General features: G+C 43.6%; 1 protein-coding gene across 1 annotated transcript; it reads right to left on the reverse strand.

Annotated features, from left to right (window-relative positions):
• Window positions 1–9,560: 9,560 nt before the first annotated feature.
• On the reverse strand, window positions 9,561–21,926 carry LOC108929917 (stearoyl-CoA desaturase 5-like). The gene is made up of 5 exons (XM_018744795.2): window positions 21,093–21,926; window positions 14,060–14,190; window positions 11,093–11,298; window positions 10,730–10,962; window positions 9,561–10,416 (listed from the first exon to the last, which is right to left on the reverse strand). Exons 1-5 carry the CDS (start codon window positions 21,553–21,555, stop codon window positions 10,226–10,228), a joined length of 1,224 nt encoding a protein of 407 aa, XP_018600311.1. The 5' UTR covers window positions 21,556–21,926; the 3' UTR covers window positions 9,561–10,225.
• Between the last annotated feature and the right edge of the window lie 880 nt (window positions 21,927–22,806).

Here is a 22,806-nt window from a genome sequence, read left to right on the forward strand (position 1 = left end):
TATAGGAGGAGCTTGAAATGAGTGGCTATTCATGTAAAACTAATATCTCTAGGGTACAATTGTGATTACACAGCTGCTGCATTTGCACCTATATAGCAGGTTCAAATCCCACTCTGGCTGCAGTACCCTGGCTTGAGCAAAACACTTAGTCTAAATTGCTCCAGTAAAATTACTCAGCTGCATAAATACTAAATAGGCAAATAACTCTAAGTAGCTAAACATTGTAAGTCACTTTGGAGAAAAGCGCCTGCAAAATGAATGAACGTAAATATGTTAAAAATAGAAGTGTACAGAGGAATGATGAAGAGACATGGTGTCAGAGTGTGGCCTGCGCTGCTGAACTTTACAGAAATCCCAAAGTGTTTTGAGTGGGTTGATGTTGAACAAAATGCTCTGGTATGTTGGACAGCTGGTAGGGTGGTTATACTTACTGGCTTTGGATCTGAAGGTTGCAGGTTTGATCTCCAGCTTGTTTAAGGTACTTACCTTAAATTGCTCCAGTAAAAAATCATCTAGCTGTTTAAATGCATAAAATAGTTGTGATCTTGTAACTGTAAAAATTGTAACCTTAACACTGTAAGTTGCTTTGGAGAAAAGCGTCAGCTGACTGAATAAATGTAATGTTAAAATGTTCTTATTTTTCAAAGACAAAGAAGTCGAATTGCTGTCGGTCCCGCTTCTCCTAATTGCAGGAAGGAAAAGGACGTTTTGCTGGCAACAATGAATCATCTGGATTGCCAGAAATGATTGAAATGCAGAAATGCACTCATCATCTTCTTTGGAATGGCGCTAAAGCACTTGTGCATGGAGGAGGGAAGGAAAATTGCTCCACAGCGACGCAAGACCCTGGTGCACGTAGCTACAGGAAGCGCAACCGGTTCCTGATGGAAAAATGAGGACAACTGCTGGGAGGCAGGTGAGGCCATCTCCTCCAGGGAAGCAGCATTATGCAGCTCTCCCTGAGGAGTCGCCCACCTGGAAGAGCTCCCCTCAAGAAGAAGGACCACCAGGGACGTCGAAGCCCCTCGTCAAGGGAGCTGCAACGCCGATGCTGGCTGGAGGAGGATTGGTGGTGGAGGTGGCGGCAGCGGCGAACCTGAACATTGTGGCAAAGTCGACGATGGAGGAGACGACAACTGCAAGGGTAGAAGCAACGACGGCCTCACCTGCAGAAGAGGAGGCCAGGCCCAAGAAGAAGAGCCCTTGCTGCCCTGGGAGGATCTTCAGAGGAGGAGGAGCAATCTACTAGTAATATGGCTCCGAGGATGAAGCATACCACTCACTTCAGGTGGCAAAACACAGAGGCAGCAGAGGACTTCCTGGATCGTGCTGGATTCATCAGGGAAGTCATCTTCAGCAAGTTGGGCCTGGCCGCGGATACAGGTGGTTTGCATTAAAAGGAATGGACCCCGGCAGTTTGTCAACGTCACCGTTCTCGCTGATGAAACCTATCAGAAAATGGTAGAAATCTGTAAGAAGGAGAAGGACGGGGGGTTGAAGTAATATAAGATTGAGCACCTTTGGTGGACGGACATTAGGATAATCACCGTCCACGTCTTCAACCCCTTTGTCCTCACCGAGGCCGTCCGCGCTTTTCTCCAGCGCCACGTCGACCTCCTACCTGGCCACAGGGATATCCGGGATGAGTTTGGCATATGGAAGGGGTGCAGGCAGTTTCAGGTGTGCCTGCATCCTGACCCTGTGGCCCCAATGGGCTCCATCATCCCCCGGCATATTTTAATATACAGAATAGTAAGGCTTATATCTTTTACCCCCAGCAGCCTCCCTTCTGCAGGCTCTGCCAGGGTCAGGGGCATACAGCAGAGGTTTGTAAGAATATGAAATGTAGGAACTGCTTGGAGACCGGACATTTCACCGTGGATTGCAAGGGCCCCTGCCGCTGCAATATTTGCAGCTGTGAAGACCATCTGGCCTGTGTCTGCCTGCAGTACAGGCCCTCGTGCGCAGATGCCCTGTCTGGAACTGGGGTATCTGCAGACCAGGGTTTTCAGGCATTAACACTGGTGGGCAATAAAATCGATGTGATGGAGACGGCGGTGGAAATGGCGGCGGGGGCCGAAGAAGCCCTTGGTGAAGCTGAAGAGCTCCTGGGAGCAAGCCCTGCCCTTACCCTAGCAGAGATTCTGAAGCGGAAAAAAGAAAATTCAAAACTAAAGAAAAAGAAGGAAAAAGTCTGGAAAGGAAGCAGCGGTATCAGAGAGGGGCCTTTTCCGGCCAGGCCCCCTTCGGAAGAAGGCCGAGAGCGTCCCTCCTCCCTGGAGCAGATGGATGCCGTGTGGGCCCTGCGCAGCTCCCCATTGACGATTGTCATATGAGGGAGGACGGGCAACACCAAACTTGGAGGCGTATCTGCCAGACGGGGACTCTAGCGGGGCAGCAGTAATAGCCTCGTCTGGGGAGGAGGTTTTAATGGATTGAAAAAGGGTCGGTTTTTAATCTTATTTTAGTGTTATAGTACTGTTTTTTAATAACGTACCGCAATGGCTGGTTTTAAAATTTTAACTCAACATCAGGGGGCTAAAAAATAAAGTAATAAAGGACTGCTTATTATTTATGCTGGCCAAGTGTTGGGGGTGGATGTCATGTAGAGAAGTTTGCACATATGTGTTCTGTGCACCCTGGGTTTGAGCAGGTCCTGCTCTCTGGTGGGTCTGTAGTTTGAGTCCCGCTTGGGGTGCCTTGCGACGGACTGGCATCCTGTCCTGGGTGTGACCCCTCCCCCTCCAGCCTTGCGCCCCGTGTTGCCGGGTTAGGCTCCGATTCACCACGACCCCGCCTGGGACAAGTGGCTTCAGACAATGTGTATGTGTTCCGTGCGTCTACACCCAGTGGAGGTCAAGTTCCGCATCGCTCTGTTTGACGAGTTCGTCCCTCCTCGTGTGACTGATAGACATCTAATAATAGGAGGAGACTTCAAAATTTTTCATGAGGACAAGGACGATGCTAGTATTAAACATTTTATTAGCAGTTTTAACCTCACCGACTGTTTTAGAAAATGCAACCCCATCAATCCGGGCATTACCTGGCGCAAACAGCCCCGGTGCCTGTAGTCGTTTAGATTACTTCTTAGCATCGCCCTCCGTTACTTTTAGGAAGGTTCTCTTAACCTCCCAGTGGCCCATGGACCACGTGATGGTTGAGGCCACGATTTCCATCTTGGCCCCGACCCATGGCCGGGCCTACTAGAAGATGAATATCGAAGTCCTCCAAGAAAAGGAGTATAGAGACCTTTTTTATGAGAATTTGTCATTGTGGCAGGAGTCTATGGATTTTTACCCCTCGGTGGCTGATTGGTGGGAGGGGGTCAAGGCGAAGGCCAAGACCCTCACCATCAACTATTGTATCTGACGTGCCGCTCTGTGACATCAGGATATCAGCTTGCTCGAGGAGGAACTCCAGAGGATTTATTCTTGCCACAATAACGGAGGGACCTTTGATTATGATAGGGCCGTGGAGATAAAGGCTACTTTGAGGCGGCTGCATGAGCGGCAGGTCAAAGCCTTTCTGTTTGGCACCAGAGGTAAGGAGGCATTGTACCTCCTACTTTTTTTAATAAGGTGAAGGACTCGAAACGTAAGAGAGGGTTTACTTCTCTGCGGAACCAGCAGGGTGAGTCCTTCACCGACACCACCCAGATGTTGGAGGTTGCATCTTGTTTTTATAGAAATCTTTTTAAAGTTAGGGAAACAGACCCAGTAACGGAAAGGAGTCTTTTAGATAATTTGACGTCATGGGTTCCCGAGGATGCTCTTGGTGGCTTAGAGAGCCCCGTCACTTTGATCGACCTGTCGGAGACTCTTGGTAAGATGAATCGGCGCAAGGTTGCCGGCAAGGTTTACCAGTGGAATTTTATTCCACGTTTTGGGACGTCTTGGGGCCGGTTTTTTTGCGCGTTGTCGAGGAGGCACTGGGCGGGGGCATGCTTACCAAGAGCATGAGGACAGGGGTGCTCTCCTTGTTGTACAAGAAAGGTGATAAAGCTGATCTTGCCAACTGGAAACCCCTTACAGTGTTTTGCATGGATACAAAGATCATCGCAAAAGTCCTGACTGAAACCCTGAAGAAGGTAATGGCTGATCTGGTTCATCGTGACCAGACATGTGGAGTACCTGGGTGTTCTGTGCTCTGGAATTTGCACTTAGTCCGAGACGCGATCACTTGGGCGGAGAACCGAAAGGTCCCCCTCATGCTGGTCAGTTTAGACCAGAAAAAGGTGTTTGACCAAGTGGATCACCGCTTCCTATTTAACACCTTGAGCAGACTGGGCTTTGGCCCTAATTTCCTGAGGTGGGTGCGTGTGCTCTACACTGAGGTAGGTAGCCGAGTTTCTGTCAATGGCTCCCTTGGGGGGTGGGTGCCCCAGCAGAGTGGAGTGAGGCAGGGTTGTCCGCTCTTCTCACTCCTTTATGTTCTTTACATTGAGCTGCTGGCGGTTGCCATTCATGCCCACTCAGAGATTGACTGTCTGCTCCTGCCGGGGGGTGGCGGTGAAGCTGGCCCAGTACGCGGACGACACCGTGTTGTTCCTGTGCTCAGACTGGTCGCTTGGTCAAGTGTGCGGCTTGGTTCGGGCGTGCCTCAGGCTCAGCGCTGAACCTCGGCAAGTCTCTTGTCAAGTTCTTCGGCATCTGGAAAAATAAAGGACTGCATCGTGGTTTTTCCCGACGCAACAGTCCTCTCAAGGTGTTAGCGGTCAACTTTCTTACGGAAGGTGCCGCCAGGGCTAATTGGGAAGAATGTTTGACTAAAGCCAGATGGAAAATGGGTTCGTGGAGGACAAGGTCCCTCTCCTTAATAAGGAAAACACTGGCGCTGAAGGTGGACACCTTCCCCACGTTGCTCTACTTTGCGCAGGTGTACCTCATGCCCTGCACAATGCACAATGCGGACAGGCCTCACAAAGGACTTTTTTGATCTCGTCTGGGGGAGCAGGTATGAGTACGTGAGGAGGGAGGTCATGTACCTTCCAAAGGAGGAGGGAGGGAGGGATGTGCTTGACATTCCTCTTAAACTGGATTGTCTCTTCCTCTCCCAGTTATGCAACCGAGTGGCAGCTCCGATTGCGTATCCCCACCAATACTCTGTGCATCTTTGGTTGGCCCTTCCGATGCACCAGTTGGTGAAGTCCTGGTCCAACACCGGGCCGAATGCGGAGACACGACCCGCTCATTACAGCTATGTTGTAAAGTGGAGTAAAACCACGGTGGCCGGGGTTGAGGCAGAGACCCTCCTTAAGCACAGGGCCTTGTATAAGGCCTTGGTTGAGAGGAGAGGAACTCGAATTCCTTTGGAGCTTGAAGAGGGCACTTTGGCCAGGATTCAGCCAAAGGGGCTTGACCACCATCTGCAAGATTTGAATTGGCGTTGTTTACACAGTAAGTTGCCAGTTAAAGTAATCCTGTACAGGCACAAATTGACCAGCCACCCACTCTGCCCGTGACTCCAGTGCGGCGAGAGTGAAACTTTTTAACCCTTTTTGGGACTGCGGACAGGTGTGGGAGGTCTGGCGTTTGGTGACTCACCTGTGCAGGAAAGTAAAGCCAAATACAGTAACAAAGGAGACACTTAACAATGTGGTCTATGTTATACTAAGTGGGCAGGAGACTGAGGTAGGTGTGTGTCTGTGTGGACGGAATCGCGGGATCTTTATTGACGGTACACAAGGGAGCAGGTGAAATTTGTGGGCGGGGACAGGAGTGGGTCGGTCAATGCACAAATGTAGGTCTTGGGGAGAATCCAATGTCATCCAAGAGGCAATGCAAGTCGGGAGCTGTGGACGTTAGGAGAGGGAACAAGGGATTGAGGATATCAAGGGACTTACAAGGACTGGAAGGTTGTCGTGGGTTCACTCGAAAGCACTGAAGAAATGGGTTTCTCAAATGAGAGTGTGTAGCTGTGGCTTCTTTAAACCCCGCTGCTCTGATTCTGGGCAGGTGCAGAAGTTCGGGGCGCGGTCGTGGGCGTGACAGTCCGAGTGAAAAGAAGGAGGTCTTTGTCCTACCTCGGGCTCATGCACCCATGAGCCAACAAAATTATATTAAAATGGTTTATTTTGGACCTTGCTTAAATGTAAAGCAACACTGTCGCTCCTCAGGATTTGCTTTGTTCTCGTATTAAATTCTTAATGTTATTCATTAATGCACTGCCTGCTTCTGTAAAATAACTATATTTAATATTTATATTTATGTATATATGAATTCCTTTACAAAAGAGAAAACGGAAAGAAAAACGTTTAAAGAATTTATTGATAAAAATTTGTTTTACTCTCACTACAGCCATGACATTTAAGCCAACACAATGATACAGAAAGCATCTGCTATTTGGCTGAAATTACAATGCCATATACTCCAGTTTACTACAAAATAGCCCCAAAGTATTCAAACTGTCAGTGAAAGACACCTTACTATTCACCATATCCTAATGTAATGACAGTCTCTTTAAGGACACATGTATATGTGGTATAAGTTAATTTTAAGAAATGAAATGAAACACTTATGCCTCTGGGCATTATGCATACACTGAAATCTGAACCTAGATCATTTTCGTGAGCTTAGTACTGCCTTGGTGAGTTACAGAGGAAATATGCTTTATCTTCATTTGCTGTATTCATTTGTTACTTCCTACTACAAATATTTTTTTGCTAAAAAACAAAATGTAGCTAGTAATATTCATGTGCATATCAGCGGTAAAACCAAGTCACAACTATATGTGCAATGAATTTGAGGAAAATAAATATGCCTTTTAGCATCCACACATAATTCTAGTTGCAAGAACCATGCTTCAGTTAAATCAGTTAAATCTATGGGATGCAAAAAAAAATGCATATACTGTAGTAGTGCAACACTTAGAAACTACTCGGAAGTATTAAAGCAGATTTTACAAACACTTCTGCGAACAGCATCTAAAGCAGAGGGTACCAGTCTTCATTCATCCTGATGTTCAAGAGGGTTTTTCAGCCTTTCTTTTAGCTTTCAAAAATAATCCAATGCGACAATGAGGATAAGTTTTGCTCACAATATAAAAAAAAAAATAAAGTGCATTATTCATATAAAGGTACAGTACATGGTAGTTGAAATGTTTGCTTGTGCCTCATAAGATAGTGGTTAGAACCAAAGCCTGCATATCCTATTGATTGCTAGGAAGGTCACTAACAAGAAGGAGGGTTTCTGACTACAGTAAACATGTCACAGCGTCAAAACGTGTTTTTGCTGGTGGTAAAGCGCTAACAGAAATGTTTTGTGTTGAAATACACCATAGGAAAAGAGTCGATACAGTACATTGGCACTAATTAAGACAGGAAATGGGATAGTACAGCAGCAGAGGCCTCATTGATCATACAGCCTCTGAATCCTGGCATACTGAAGAAGGGACTGAGAGAAAACATTTTTAATAGCAGTTGATTATCATATCATAAACAGCATTTACATATTCAGGCAGTTGTGAACAGACTTCAGCGTAGTTAGGTTCATCTAGACCTGCTTCCAAGTCTTATTACACCAGTCAACCTAGAAGCTGTTAACACTACATGGAGAGGATTACTGTTCCATGCAATTCTACACATAGCTGAATGAGAGCTACATATCTAGTAACAATATCACAGGAACCAAATACACTGAAGCTGTTAATAAAAGAGCCAAGTAAAGCTACAGAATCATTTGACAGCTTTCAAAAAACTGGCCGGGAATACTAACACTAATATATGCCTTTATGTCTTCAGACAGGAGAGACAAATAGCTTGCTTATAAGTCCCAAGCTAAGAACTAATGAAACGCTTCTTGAATGTGACATTTAACGTAACAGATTCATGCAATGACCGCTAAGCGCCAGTCAGCCTCGTAGTTCAAGACTTAGGCAGCGGTAGTGACACGGCCTACACTTATTAATTTGAAATTAGGTGGTCCTTTGGGGAAAAATGCAAATGTATTATTGGATCACTGTGAGTTATCTGCCTACAACAGAAATAAACAATTTGAGGAAATAGCTAGCTAAAAAAAGGTGTTCTGTTCAATTAAGTTTTTTTTTTACTGTATTTAAGGGCATTCTGAGGAAATATGTGTGCTCTCAAAAAAATAAATCTTTTAGGTTTTGCAACACTAGGCTTTGGAGTGGTGATATATATAATTTTGTTTATACTGATTCTTTTCATGATTGTTTGATTTCAGTGCCTAAAATACAAAGTAAAATACTTATGTTGCTAAATATACCACTGTATACAGTATAGTATTTTGACAGTAGAATATTTGGAACCTCTCAATGTGAAGATCAGTAGGATTTTTTAAAATCAGTAAAGGCATATCCTTGTGTCCCCTTAGTTGGCAGTGAGTGGTAGGAGACCAGGCAGCCCCAGACAGTCTTGATGACTCTTGTCTTCTAAGGGGCAACAAAATATAGAGCTGTGTTTTAGCTAGGGATTGTTTGTGTCACAGCTGTCCATGTGAGACATACCTGGTAGTTGTCTCACAAGAATAGGGCCTTGGCCAACCATTACTAACACCGAAATGGCCTTGTTCTCAAAGCTTCTTTTAGTAGTACTGCATATTAACATAGGTTCTCGCCCTTTGCAATGGAGGATGTCTCAGTGATTGGGGTGCTAAGGTTAATCACAATCCCAGAAGGAAATGTACCCTGACACTGCAAAGACGCAGTTGGAGATGTATTCTTGATGAACTACTAGGTCAGCATGACTGGAGCATAATGGACTGTAGAAGAAAGTAATGAGGCCTGTATTCCTCTATATAATTGTTTAAACTGAAAACAGATCAACATCATTGGCTGCATAACTCATCTCACTGTCATCATCAGTGACATTCTTGATATTAAACAAAAAAAAAAAAAGCATCTAAAACAGCAAATTCAGGTCCCCTGTGTTGCTATAGCTATTTACATTTTGAATCACAAGTAACAGGGAACATGTCCACAGTAGTGCAACGGCTTCAAAAACAACACAGTTTCCAAAGAGGTTCACATTAGTGACATGAGAATGGGGCAACTGCACAACTTTCACTGAATAAAGTGAGTAGGCCGGGAAAAAAAATTCTCATTCTGAGTCAAATTTCCAAAAGATACATAACTTTGATTGCTTTGACAAAATATTAATTTCTGCAAAGAGATAAGTGAGAAAACATATAATTACTGGATGATAAAATACACAAGGCTTCTAAATAGCAAAAAGCACAATAAGAACTGGGATGCTGAGAAAGGGCTTAATCTGAATTGCACCAGCCAAAAACATCAAGCTGTTTAAACTGTAAATCACTTTGGACACAAACCTTGGCTTAGAAGTACAACGTTATATTTAATTATTTTTACTCACTGCCACTTTCACAAACTGCTCCTCCGAGTCAGGGTCACAATGGTCCAAATCATTTAGTGCAAGGGTGAGGGGTACACCCTGGATGGGACACCAGTCTATCTCTGAGTAGTCACACATACAGTACACATTCACACTAAGGGCAATTCAGTGGCCAATTAATCTCAACTGCATGTCTTTGGACTGTGGGAGTAAATCCACAAACACAGGGAGAAAATGCAAACCCCCACACAGACCGAGTTGAATTCAAACCTATGCCTGAACAGCCCAGGTGCTGTGAGGCAGCACCGTTATACACTGTGCTGGCCAAGAAATAATAATAATTAGCATCATCATTATATACAGTGGCACAGAAAAGAATTGGGCCATTAAAAAGAAAAGGCAAAAATGAATAAAGAGGTTGAATAAACAGGTTGCAGGGCTATTTCAACAGACAGATTATATAAGCTAAAACAACTGGTGTTGCACGGTTACACTACTGTCTTCTAGGACTCAGCACCCTCATGGCCATCCATTCAGGCTCAGCAATGCAAAAGGGGAACACATGTCATCAAAAGCTATCAGACCAATAATTTCATCACAAAGTGGAAGCTTTGGAACACACATACTAACAGCTATGACATACAGAATTTTCCAAATAATTGATTAGACATGTCAATTTAAGAATTCAAACAATAAACATGAAACTGGGAAAAAAATCATGCCACTAAAATGTCAGAGTATGGAAAATGAAGCAGGGGGAAAAAAAACAGAACAAACAAAAGAGGTTGTGGGAGAAAAATACATCTCTCCATCCTTAAAGATAGCTTCTGAAAACAGATTTACCCTAAAACATGACAACATCCACTCCGTTTGTTCTTCAACGGAGTTTCTGCCGAACCGGGAGGCTGGTCCTCAAGCGCTGCCATCCCCTGTCCTGAGCTTGCGTGCCTGGATCATCTCTGGCGAGGCTTTCTTGCGGTTGCTTGCTAGGCCCAGCCAGCACATGAGGTCAATGAAGCAGGTGGTGGGGTTAAGGTGCAGGCCAAACTCGCTGGTAGAGTAGTCAAAGGGGAACGTGTGGTGGTAGTTGTGGAAACCCTCACCTGAGGGACAGGAATTGACAGGAGACGTGCCAACATTGGGGGGGAGAAAAAGGGCAAAATGAGATCATGAGGTTAGTCCCAACACCATCCAAATGTTGCAAAAGATCACAAACCATACAAGTCTACAACAAAAACAAAAATCTACTAATTTTACATTGACTAATGCAACAATATCTTAACAGAAAATTAAATTTTCTGCTCTAGTTTCTTCCACTGTTAAACATATACAGTTCAGGTGAATGGAAACTTCAATGGACTGTACATGCAGACCACTCATTCAGAAGTTGAGATCGTTGGGAGGACCGCTGCTCACCGATTGCGCCGAAGGTGACAAAGCAGTTTTCTCTGGGGCTGATGGTTTTGTCATATGGCCGGTTTCCATACATGTGGGCAGCACTGTTGACCAGCCAGCTGACATTAAGTGAGATAGTGTAACGCAGGATGGAGGACAGGAAGTATCCGTTCCACAGTGACTCGCCCCAGAAGTACCACGGCACCAATGTGGGGACCACAAAGCACATGAGCACGACGGATATCTTGTAGTACCTGGGTCCAAACAACAAAGAGGTATCTATCACAGCACTTATTGTATGGTCCATCTCTCTTATTGCGTGTTGTACATGCTCCTGCTCCCTATGAGGGCTCTCACTGAACACAACACAACAGCAAAACTCACTTTCTCTGAAACACCACCACGGGGTCAGCCAAGAGGTCACTGAGGTCAAGCCTTTTGCCTTTTTCGATCACATCTTGGTGCTTCCGCACAAACAGCCAGCCCACATGTGCAAAGAAAAAGCCCCGCTTGGCATTGTGGGGGTCTGCATCTGTCTCGGAGTACTTATGGTGGACCCTGTGGTCTCGAGACCATTCAAAGATGTCGTTCTGTAATGAAGACGGACAGACATTACATAGAACAAAAGAAGAAGACAGGCATGAGTTATCAACTTTGAATTCTTCAAATTTATACACTGCGAGGAAAGTTAATTATTAGTGATTAACTTCGTAATTCACAGTCAATTAATATTATTGTTCTCCCTAAACCAGCCTTTAATTTTTTCTTAAACTTTTCTGTGATATGAATGACCTGTGTGGGTTATTTAAATGTACTGCAACAGATATTTGCCTGTACGTGTGCACTGTCAACTCCATAAGCCTTCTGAAACATACACTACACTAGAATGCTGCCTGAAGCATGACAAATCCTCCATGGATGGAAGTGTGATGGCAAAGGGAACAGCAGCAATCCCAGTCTCCACAGGTTCAACAAGCTAGTGGTTGAGCCCAGACCCAAAACCAGAAATCCTTGGACGCAGAATCCAGCTTGAATCCAATCTGGGTTTAAAAGTCAGTGAGGAGGTTCCGCAATTACTATGATTGGATCTTCAACTTTTTCTATTATTTTTGGAACTGTCTCAGGGGCCAACACTCATTCAGACACACCTCAAAGTAAACAGGAAAAAGGAAATAAGGAATATCCATCTTCCAGTATCATTGGGTTGTATGCATGTCTTGTACTACAAGGAATTCTAAAGAAACAGAGTGCTATCTCAATGTGAATATTTCATTTAAATATGTATCCAGACAGAAGCCTTCCGTCGCCCCATTAATCTCTCTCTTTGGGTCTCACTCTCCAGGCTGTCTACTGATTGGACAGGAACTGGTTTCCTTGACACTGAAAATGTGTAATAGTGAGAAGTATTAGGCCATTATACTGTATGTGGGCGAACTGAGGTCTAAGTCCAGATGTACCCACATCTGGCCTTTGCATACAGAAAATATCTTCACTACTGGTGGTCTCACTGATAAACATCCATTCTAAATATGGAACACAGGGATCTCGGAAGCGTTCACCAGGGGTTTTTCTGCTAAAATGAACTGGATGGAGAGACAAGTTTGTCTCAGTGAAATGGATGCCATGACTAAATGCACACGTAATCACAACATACAAAAACACGGTGGTAGCATAACGGAAAATGTAACTATGAGGCGTGCAGCCTGATGAATGTTGAGACGTGAGGTTTGTCAATAATGCTTTAGTGTAACCAGAACCTTTGCTTCCTTTCAGTGATCACACAGGGGCCAGATACTTGGCATGTCCTCAGGGCCTTATTACTGTTGCTCTAACAGAAAGCACTTGGAGTTTTTCAAAGTAGCTACTAGGGGTTGCACAGACTAGTTGACTAGTCAATTTGTCGACTTCACTGCTCTGTGATGACGCTTTAAGCTTGACATCGACTAGTTGCTGATCACATGATTATGACACTAACAACATGGATGCCTCAGAGAAGACAACAGGTAAGAAGCCTGGTGGGTCATTGCAGCAAACCAGCAGCAGTTCATCAAGTGTGTGGAAATACTTCACTAAAGATGAAGCCTGTGCTACTGTCACTCGCAAAATATCCAAGTCCATCCTGAAGTACAACAAAAGTACAAGAATTTTTTTCCTCTGGCTGGGAATAGCATCACGCAACAGTGGGCGAGCCTTCATCCAGCCCACGTTGATGCCCTCATCTTCTAACACACAAACCAGGATCGAAAAGTAGAAACTGACTGAGCAGGACTATGACAGCAAGTAGGCTTACAGGCTAGATCGTGCATGAGTTTCGTATTCCTTTGTTTTTATACCGTTATCTATTTTGCATCAGTCATTTTCCTTCTGCACTTAAATGGGAGTTGTAGCATAAGCATACAAGTGTTATTGTTGCTGCTGAGTTGCAATCTTTTATACATACATACATACATACATAGGCTATATTTCTATAAATATAGCCTATCTATGAGCTGTCTGTTGTTAGCATATGCATTCAGTTTGAGAATACAGATTGTTGGTTATTGCAAAGCATTCCCTTCTCCTGTGTTTTTATTCATAACGTCCTCAGCTCCAAGTCCCAATTTAACTATATGTAGCAAACTGCTTCACTTCCTGGGGAAGTGTCATGGGTAGAGGAAAGAGAAAGTTGGCACTGGCTGTCAACTGTAACGAGGCTTGGGTAAATACAGCTGATGTCAGGCATAGGGAACTCTGGGTAAAAACTGTCACAGTTTTGCAGGTCAGTGAGCCTGACGTGTCCTCAGTGGAACACTCACACTAATACAAATGGAATCATGGAGAGAAAATGAAATGCTTACCACTAAAGGAAAAAGGAATCGATTCAAATGACTAAAGTTTTGCCGACAATTTAAAAGCCTTGGAGCTGTTTCCTGTTTTGAAGCTGTTCAAAATAAATGTAACACCATGAAGTCTTGGACCCTCATCCATGACAGGGAACTCCAAAGAGGTTTTAAGTACATCTGATACACACACATATATACGTTGTGTCTGGCCTGGGATTCATTTGATGTGAGTGAAAAGTAGAACCATATTTATGATTTTATTGAGGCTTTTTCTAAGGGCAAAATCTAAAACAGCACATCAGTTTTCCCCTTATACAGTCTTTTAGCTTATTAGTAATTGATAAACTCACGCTCAATTTTCAGAACAATAACATTATCAAACTGCACTGTTTGTGGTCACTTTGAGGGTTCTTTCAACTGAAAAACATAGCAACTTTGGCACTTAATGGTCTTCACAAATTTCAGGGGCTAATTCTTCTTACAAGGGCCTAGGCATTACCCTGCAGGCAATTTTCTTTCTACCTCTTACCTGGAAGGCCATGGAGTTAGCAGCAGCGAGGAAGATTCTTAGAGGCAGCTTGGCTTTGTAAGACCTGTGACTCCAAAGGCGGTGAGCTCCTGCTGTCACTCCAAGTGCATTGATCATGAAACATACGTAGGCTGTGGACACAAGGGAGGAAGGGGTTGGGTCTGAGTGGGCAGAGCTAAGTGTGAAGCAAGTGGACAGAATTAGTAATTTCAGCATATTTCTTTTTATTTTTCCAAAGGGGACTTGATAACAGTATTTTGGTTCACATGCATTTAAAAAAAATATATGCTGTATTGTTATTAATCTGACAGAGCTCAGGCTCAAATCACAAAAAAAAAACAAAAAAAAAAAAAACAAATTAAATCGTGACTGTAGCATGCCAAGGCCACCCGAGGAGGGGGCGGAGACGGGGGCAAAGCAGCCACAGCTGGGGCTGATTTCATCCCCTATTTCTTCCCCGTTGCCCAGCAGTAAGAAGAAGAGACCGAGGAGGAGAACCAGACAGAGGCGACTGCAGACCCAAACCCTGAGACGACGCCCGCGTCCCGACCGACCCGACTCTCCCAGCACGAAACCTCTCCCTACCTGTTACCTGCTCCCCCTTTCCTGTCTCCTTCCTTCTCCGCTGTCTAAGGCAAATAAAAGCCCACAGCAACGGGCAACTGGATCTCCTGTTTCCTGCCTCATCTTACAGTGACTTATGACTAAATAAAGAAATTTTATCTGTTTAAATGTCACTTTCTTAAGAATTTACCGTCCAAAACACTCACATCTCAGCATTCATACTATGGTACTTTCAGTAACAAGGATTCTTGGTTATTTCAAGGAACAGCCATCCACTATCAACTGCTTGTCCAGCATGGGTTACAGTGGTGTAGAGCCCATCCCAGAAGACTACCCATGCAAACATAGGGAAAACAAACTCTACACATCTAAACCCACCCCTGAAAACTGTAAGGCACCAGCACTGTCTGCTGTTTTTATTATAGATATATTCCAGAATTTCACAGAGCTTAACCTGTAAGTAAACCAAGTGATGACACTATTATTAAGGTTTTATTGATATGTAAATAGGAAACAAAGTTGAAAGTGGCCAATGTTCCATATGGTAGCTTAGCAATGACCAAGAGTCTTTCCTTTGTCCAAAGGAACTTTGTATAAATAATATATAATATTAATTTAAAGTAAAGGGTTTCTTTATATATGGGGGGGGGCGTGGTGGTGCAGCGAGTTTGGCCAGGTCCCACTCTCTGGCAGGTCTGGGGTTTGAGTCCTGCTTGGGGTGCTTTGTGATGGTCTGGCGTCCCATCCTGGGTGTGTCCCCCTCTCCCTCCAGTCCTGTGCCCTGTGTTGCCAGGCTAGACTCCGGTTTGCCGCGAACCTGCTTAGGACAGGTGGCTTCAGACATTGTGTGTGTTTGGGTTTCCTTATATGACAATTTTTTGAAATATACTCTATCTTAATTAAAAAACTGCCATATTCACATTTGTTTGCAAATCTCATTGCATAGGTTCTCTTTCTTTAAAGCAAACATTCAAATTGAATTATCCACAGCCCAGAACAATCATAGAACTTCTATGCACTGAACAACAAATCTCTTCTTTTGTTGAGTTAACTAATGCTCTCTTCAGCAATGTATCACCAGTCTCTTCAATGTGTTATGATAAATCCATGTGATTATCTACAGCAGGGTTATGGCATGATGTCCATATGAGTACACTGAATAAATGTATATATGTAATGCATAAATTGTAATTTTGCTGAGATGTATGTCGCTTTGGACGAAAGCGTTTGCTAAATGAATAAATTTAAATGTAAATGTACCCCTTTGGAAGTGTTCCTACTTAAGATTACATTAATACTCACTTTGAAAAAATTATGACCATAAGCACTCAATCAAATGTTCCACATAATTACTGAATGTATACTATCATTACAGATAACTGATAGAATTTCCTTCTTTTCATCATCAATGGCTATTTTAGATATGTGAATGGAATATCATGATGAATATAAAATACATACCTTTCCATTTCAGCAAATACTCCTGCATTGGACTGAATTGAACCTGTTTTTGGGCAGCTAGAATCCAACTGTTTCTTGTTATTTAACAAATGTAGACTTTGTATATTATAATATAGCCACACGCACACACGCACACGCTTTTCCCATGTGGGGTCGCGGGGAGTTGAAGCCTAACGCGGCAACATAGGGCATAAGGCTGGAGGGGGAGGGGACACACCCAGGATTGGGACGCCAGTCTGTCGCAAGGCACCCCAAGCAGGACTCGAAGCCCAGACCCACCAGAGAACAGGACCTGGTCCAACCCACTGCACCCCCCTATTTTAATATACCCTTCTATCCTAATTCTGCTGTCACAATTTTGTACTAAAGGCTCTGTATGACGAATGAGATCAAGGGATCAGTCTATTTATAGACTGACAAAAGAGCTGCTTTGAAACTGTTTCTTGAAACCATTATAAACCTAGAAGCAACACAAAGAACAGCAGTACTGGATGTTGTACTGAACAAGAAGGCCGATGTCAGACAATAGCATTTCATTTAAAACACAAAAGTCATTTGCTGCATGCATCGTTATATTATACATTATAGATATACCTGACTGACTGTCACCACTACAGTTTTCACCCTAGGTTAGAAAATTCTGAGTGGATCTGCAGTTATATAAAGCACTATTCTTCACCATTTTCCAAGTGTTCCCCATAGAAACAGGCAGAGCACCATCTGCAGTGCTGATAAATCAACTGTGGTCTTTGGAATAATCGCATGTAGTCGAAAAGTATCCATGGAATAAAGGTTTCAGTAGGAACTGTCACATTTTTTATGCATGTGCATGCCTGTCTAGACCACTTGGCACTTGCTCTTCTGTCATGCACCTTTAGATTCTGAAATATCTACAAAATTAGAGCAAGAGGACTTTAAAATGCATATTACATTAACAGAACCGTATTAAAGTGCCAGTCCTGAAACATGGTAAATGCAGAACATGGGTGGGATACCCTTTCTTTTGTAGCATCAGTCATATGACAAGTATTATAAAGGCAAAAATATATTCATACTATTGTATTTTAATATCTTATTATGCACTGATATGATAGGTACAGCTGTTGAGCTCCAGTCTTAGTTTGAATATAGCCCTCACAATGTGATGACTCTTTCTTGTGCATTCAGATGGATTTCCTCCTCATGATCTTGAACAGGCAACCTAATGCTCACAAGTCTGTCTTGAAATAAATTACTGTATGCTAAACATTACTCATAAATGTTACTATTTTTGTCTTTTTAATACTGTTTATTGCGCATTAAATGTACGAGTGTTGATACATATTCTGTAATCTCTACTGTAGCACAAGCTATCATTACAGCAGCAAAAAAAAAAAAAAAAACAATTTAGCTCCTTATTTCTTCCGTCCTCTCTCTATTCCTTCCCTGGATGTTATATCTCACCACAGCTGCAACATCCACACAAAGGGCTGAGGAATGTTTTCCAGGCCTGGTGCAGCATTCGCAGCAGGACAAAGTCAGACAAGAGCCTTAATTAAACTCTTACATCTGAATTCCTTGAGGTCTGCTGTCAGCTCCGACTCAGCCTCCAATCTATTGTTTCCACACCAGAAGAATACATAAACCAAGCGGTACATGAAAACGTGCACAGACGGTGAGATATGTACATAAATATTGAGCATGTTCTGTGAACTTGCAAATCTGTTTTCAGATAATTAGAATCTAACCAATCTCTGTCAAGCCCTTGTCTCCATGGAAACAAAACCTGATGTAAAACAAGTTTGCCCATTTATGACGCTTGCTGTACCTTACCAATTATCTGCAGGTTCAAAGTGAATAGCACTAGTTGTCCCTGCAACATGTTGACATTCAACAATGCTATTACTTTAGATTATCTTACCACATATGGTTATGATGTATATTATGATGAAAAGCAGCTTGTATTTATAGAAGTCATAAATGAAATGTGTCTGCATGAATGTTTACAGTGAACAAGACACTAAGCATGAACATTTAATTACAAAACAGAATCTATGGGAAAACAAACACTATAATGAAAAACAGATGTTGCTATCCAGTAAAATCAGTTAATGCATTCAATTTATGACTAGATGTGAACAGTCCCTCTCCCTAAGATTAAAAAAAAAAAAACATTAACAATAAATAACTACACAAATGTGACAGTAATACACTTTAGGACCACGCTGTGTAAGAGTAAAACAAAACACCCAAGCAAACCAGAAACTACAGACTGACTCATACTATAGACTCATTCCACCTGCCCAGTTTTAAAAAAGCTCAAAATATATTACATTTACTTAACGTTTTTTGATATTTTGTTTTTTTTGTTGGGGGGGGATGGTGGTGTGGCGGGCGTGGCTGGGTCCCACATTCTGGTGGGTCTAGGGTCCGAGTCCTGCTTGGGGTGCCTTGTGACGGACCGGCATCCCGTCCTGGGCGTGTCCCCTCCCCCTCCAGCCTTGCGCCCTGTGTTGCTGGGTTAGGCTCTGGTTTGCCGTGACCCCACCCGGGACAAGCAATTTCAGAGTGTGTGTGTGTGTGTGCTTTTTTGTTCTGTTAAAAAAAGTTACTCTCCTCAGTGAGAACTACACTGTATCCATTAAGGGTTGTTTTTGTACATCCCATGTATGGCAAAAAAAAAAAAAGCTTTAAAATTGCAAGGTTTTAACAGTGGTCCAGCCCTGTAAAAAGCTTAAAATTAAGACAAACAGGCATGCTACCTTAAAGGCATTCAATATCTAATTGCACTTAGCTGAAAATCCAAGAAATTTTAGCCAAGCCATTACCATAGCCTTGTAAATATGTACCATGGCTGTCTGTGTAAGTGTTTTGAACGGGGCAACTATAACAAAATAAAATGGCTATTCGCATATACGTAGTGGTGATGAGTTGCCGGCACTGAGGGATCGGGACCAGAATGAGAATGTGCTTCAGGCTTAATCTCATGTCACACGTGAAGCACAAGCAGGAACTTGACAGGTGTGCTCAGCACAATGAAGTGTGACTCATGCTCTATTTGTGCGTGAAGGACAGAGAGAAAGAAGAGGGGAAAAAACCATGAATGGAACATTAATGTACAAGCATCATTGACTTTCAGATACATAATTACTGCTTTCAATCAGGCTATTTGAGATTCTTTACAATAATAAAATAAAAAAAATTAAAAAGGGTTCCTCATCAAATTGTTTAGTTCATCTGGCTTTCTTAGCAACCAACATCATTTTCAGTATAAAATTTCCCTAGGCTTCCATGGTCATTAATCAGCAAATATTACAATACAATAAATGTCCATCTGTATCTAGAGCAAAAGATTTGGCTTTTTCCATGTTTCCAGAGGTACACAGGTGCCAAACAGTATGGTGGCACATTGTGTATAACAGATGCCTTGCAGCACCAGGGCTGCACAACTGAATGCACAATTTTGGCTCAGTCTGTATGGGGTTCACATGTCCTCCCTGTGTTCCAGTGGATTTGCCCTGGGTGCTCTGGTTTCTTCCCATAGTCCAAAGATGTACTTCAGGTGAACTGATGACTCTAAGTTGCCTACCGTGTGCGTGATGCCCCTGTGATTGACTAGTGTCCTGTCCGGTGTGCGTAGAGATCTGCACCCTATGCTTTTGGGAAGCGTAATGGATTGCCGCGACTCTCCCTTCGGATAAGCAGTCACGGATACTGGGCGAATTCACATGCGCTTTAGTCACCTAACAAATTCTATAAGCTGAACATCAGAACTCACACTGCAATAGGATAACAGCTCACTGTTAAGCCTGAGGTCCATGGCTTGAAACGGCATGTGTCACATTATGGAATAACTCTGAGTCGGGCAGTTTCACAGGTCAGGCTGAAATAAATAACCCAATAAAATACACAATTCATGACTACTGAACCAACACAAAACTATCATTATGAATTTCGAATATCTAAAACATTATACTTTAATACACACGAACTAAGAAAGCATATCATCAACAGACTCCCAATAACTAACGGTTTTTTCTTCTTAAATATTCAAGCCGTTCACCCAGATGTTGTATTCTGCAGATGTAATCTGTGATTAAAATGTTCACAGGTGTTAGGAAATATGGTGCCCGAGGAAATTATTAGCATACACGAACCTAGGGAAACGCTGAAAATGTTTCCTGAGCTGCTGGACCACGAGGTTTTTACTACTGAGCACCGCAAAAAGGAGGTTGCTCCATCTTCACAGTCCTCCACTATCACCGACCATGGACCTCAACCATCATCAGTCACCGACACGCCGCTCTCCCCTGCAACGCGGGCCTCCATCATCACCGACCGCAGACCTCGATCCTCCATCACTGATCCGTTCTCCAGACTCCGGCGACCACCGACACGGCCCTCCGGCATCACTTGGTGTGATGGAGACCAAAATCGGAGAGAAGCTCACAGGTGTGTTCTGCGCATGATCTGGTTAATGTAGTTCTGCATTTAAATCTCGATTACTCATGGAATACCTTTTTTTTATGCTCCTTTTTATCTCTCACCGCTTTCAAAAAGACGTGTCCACTTACAAACGACGATTTCCCACCACCCGAATCCAGTATATATATTATATATATGTGTCTACGTCTATCTCTGTACACGACCGAATTACGCCAATGGAGAACTGGCGTAATTCGGTCGCGTACAGATACACGACCTTCGAATTCGGAGGCTTCGCAAGCAAAAGGACGAAATGGCCGAAAAAATAATCAGTGGATAATTAAGTGTTAACTGTTTCCCGCCTCACGCAGCGTGAGAACAACGTTATAAAAAAAAAAAAAAAATAAAAAAAAAAAAAGAGCCCGCTGCGAAATGACAACTCACACGGTGTCTGACATGTCATTATGATTATTTCGCGGCGAGACCCAGCGGTGTCGAGCTGTTGCGCACACACGCACACACACACATACACACATACATACATACACGCACGCACGCACACACACACAAATAATACACACACCACACCACACCACACACTTACACCAGATCCAGGTAAGAGGGTGCGCCTGGGGGATGAGGAACAGGGAGTAAAGGGCCCCGAGGTGCAGCAGGCTCATGAGGAACACGTTCCTCCACACGACCTCGCGACTGCGCTTGGGCCCCTCATAATTCTGGGCGCTCCGCGGGCTCCGCGGGCTCCCCGAGCTCCCCACGCGCTCCTCCTCCTCCTCTTCCTCCTCCTTCTTCTTCTCCTGCTCTTCCTCCTCTTTTTCTTCTTTTTCTTCCCGCCGCTCGTGCGGTTGTACGCAGCCGTTCTGCACGCTCAACATCTCCGACGCATCAACTCGCATTTTTTCCAGCGGACTGAGGCAGGCGCCCCTGGCAGATTGGAGTGAGAGATGTATAACGGCGGGAAGACACGTTTCCCAAGGCGCCGAGTCGCGCGCTTCGAGCCCACGGCTGATGCTGGAGGAGACTAGTAAGACGGCCCGCTCCTTGTCCATGATGCTGCTGTTATGGTGTGCACGGGATGTGCTGCCGGGCTCAGGATAAGGGCGCGCGGAGACGGACCTGCAGCGGCGCAGCCAATCAGGACGTGGCCCTGGCACTACATGCTCAGGAGCAGCGCAGCAGACAGGCGCGAAGAGGCGCTGAGTGACACAGAGAGGACACCATTTTCCTGCGCACGTACTGAAAGGATGAGGCAGAGCAGGGAGAAAAGAAGGAAAAAAAAAAAAAAAATTGTCTGCAGTTTTATACACGTCTGTTTGAGGTTAATATGGCTGTAAATATTGACCCAAAAATGCAATACTAATCTTTACCGTCAGTAACAAAACGAAGATATAACAAAACACCACCCACAGAACCCAAATAAAGACTTCTTGCAACGACGTATTCAGCAAATTTTATTTTCCTTCTATAGACAGTCAAACGTTTCAGCAAGCCCTTTTATCAGAATTAATCATTAACCGAAAATCATTTCTCGCACTTAACATAAGATTCAGACTGAATATCATGCTAATTTTTTAATAACCAGTGTTCGTGTGTTTGTAAGCAGGGAAGTGATAAGCCGCGATGGATCATTCATAGGGTGGACTTTTTATTCACCCATTTTGCACCGTAAGTTAACACGTATAATGTGTGGAGAATATAGTCTATAGTGTACCTGCGTGAACAAAAATGTCAGCAAACAAGTTCAGTGGATAAACTCCATAAATTTTATTTTATATAAAGACTTAAAATTATCCACTATTAGCTGGCTTAAGATAACCGGAATGGAAAGGGGTGCATGAACCACCTAGAACTGTAGAACTGCAAAATGCCGCCACAAGCAAAGCATGTGAGCATTACAGTACAGTATAGTACCATACAGTACACGATAGAGTGAGACACTGCATCCTCAGATGGACACACAGGGCAGCAGCTCGCGTACTGGTTCAGGCTGCTGCATCGTCCACTAGTCATGGGTTCAAATTCCAGTTCGGACAAAGCCATTTGCAAATCTGTACTTAACCACACGCTGGTCAGGTCCAATGCAAGCTGTGTGATGTACAGACACTGCAAGACATAAAAAGCAGTAAGCTTTCTAATTCACTCTCGATGTTTTTATTTGCCTAAATGTTCATAAAACATTTGCTGCCAAGCCAGGTCAGTGGTGCCCTATTCAATCACAAGGAATTTACTGGAAAATGACTGTTGTGATTTACAGGCATGTGCAACATTTTAATGTATTTGAAATCAGAAAGACAAGTATT

Source organism: Scleropages formosus, chromosome 6 (assembly GCF_900964775.1).
Source record: "Scleropages formosus chromosome 6, fSclFor1.1, whole genome shotgun sequence".
In the NCBI taxonomy this organism is placed as follows: Eukaryota; Metazoa; Chordata; class Actinopteri; order Osteoglossiformes; family Osteoglossidae; genus Scleropages; species Scleropages formosus.

Coding starts and splice junctions, on each gene's coding strand:
- LOC108929917 (XM_018744795.2), bottom strand. CDS start 21,555: ATGGACAAGGAGCGGGCCGTCTTACTAGTCTCCTCCAGCATCAGCCGT. Junction 14,191..21,092: donor CCCTCTTACCTGGATCTGGT/GTAAGTGTGTGG, acceptor TTGTGTCCACAG/CCTACGTATGTTTCATGATC. Junction 11,299..14,059: donor CTAACTCCATGGCCTTCCAG/GTAAGAGGTAGA, acceptor TCTTCATTACAG/AACGACATCTTTGAATGGTC.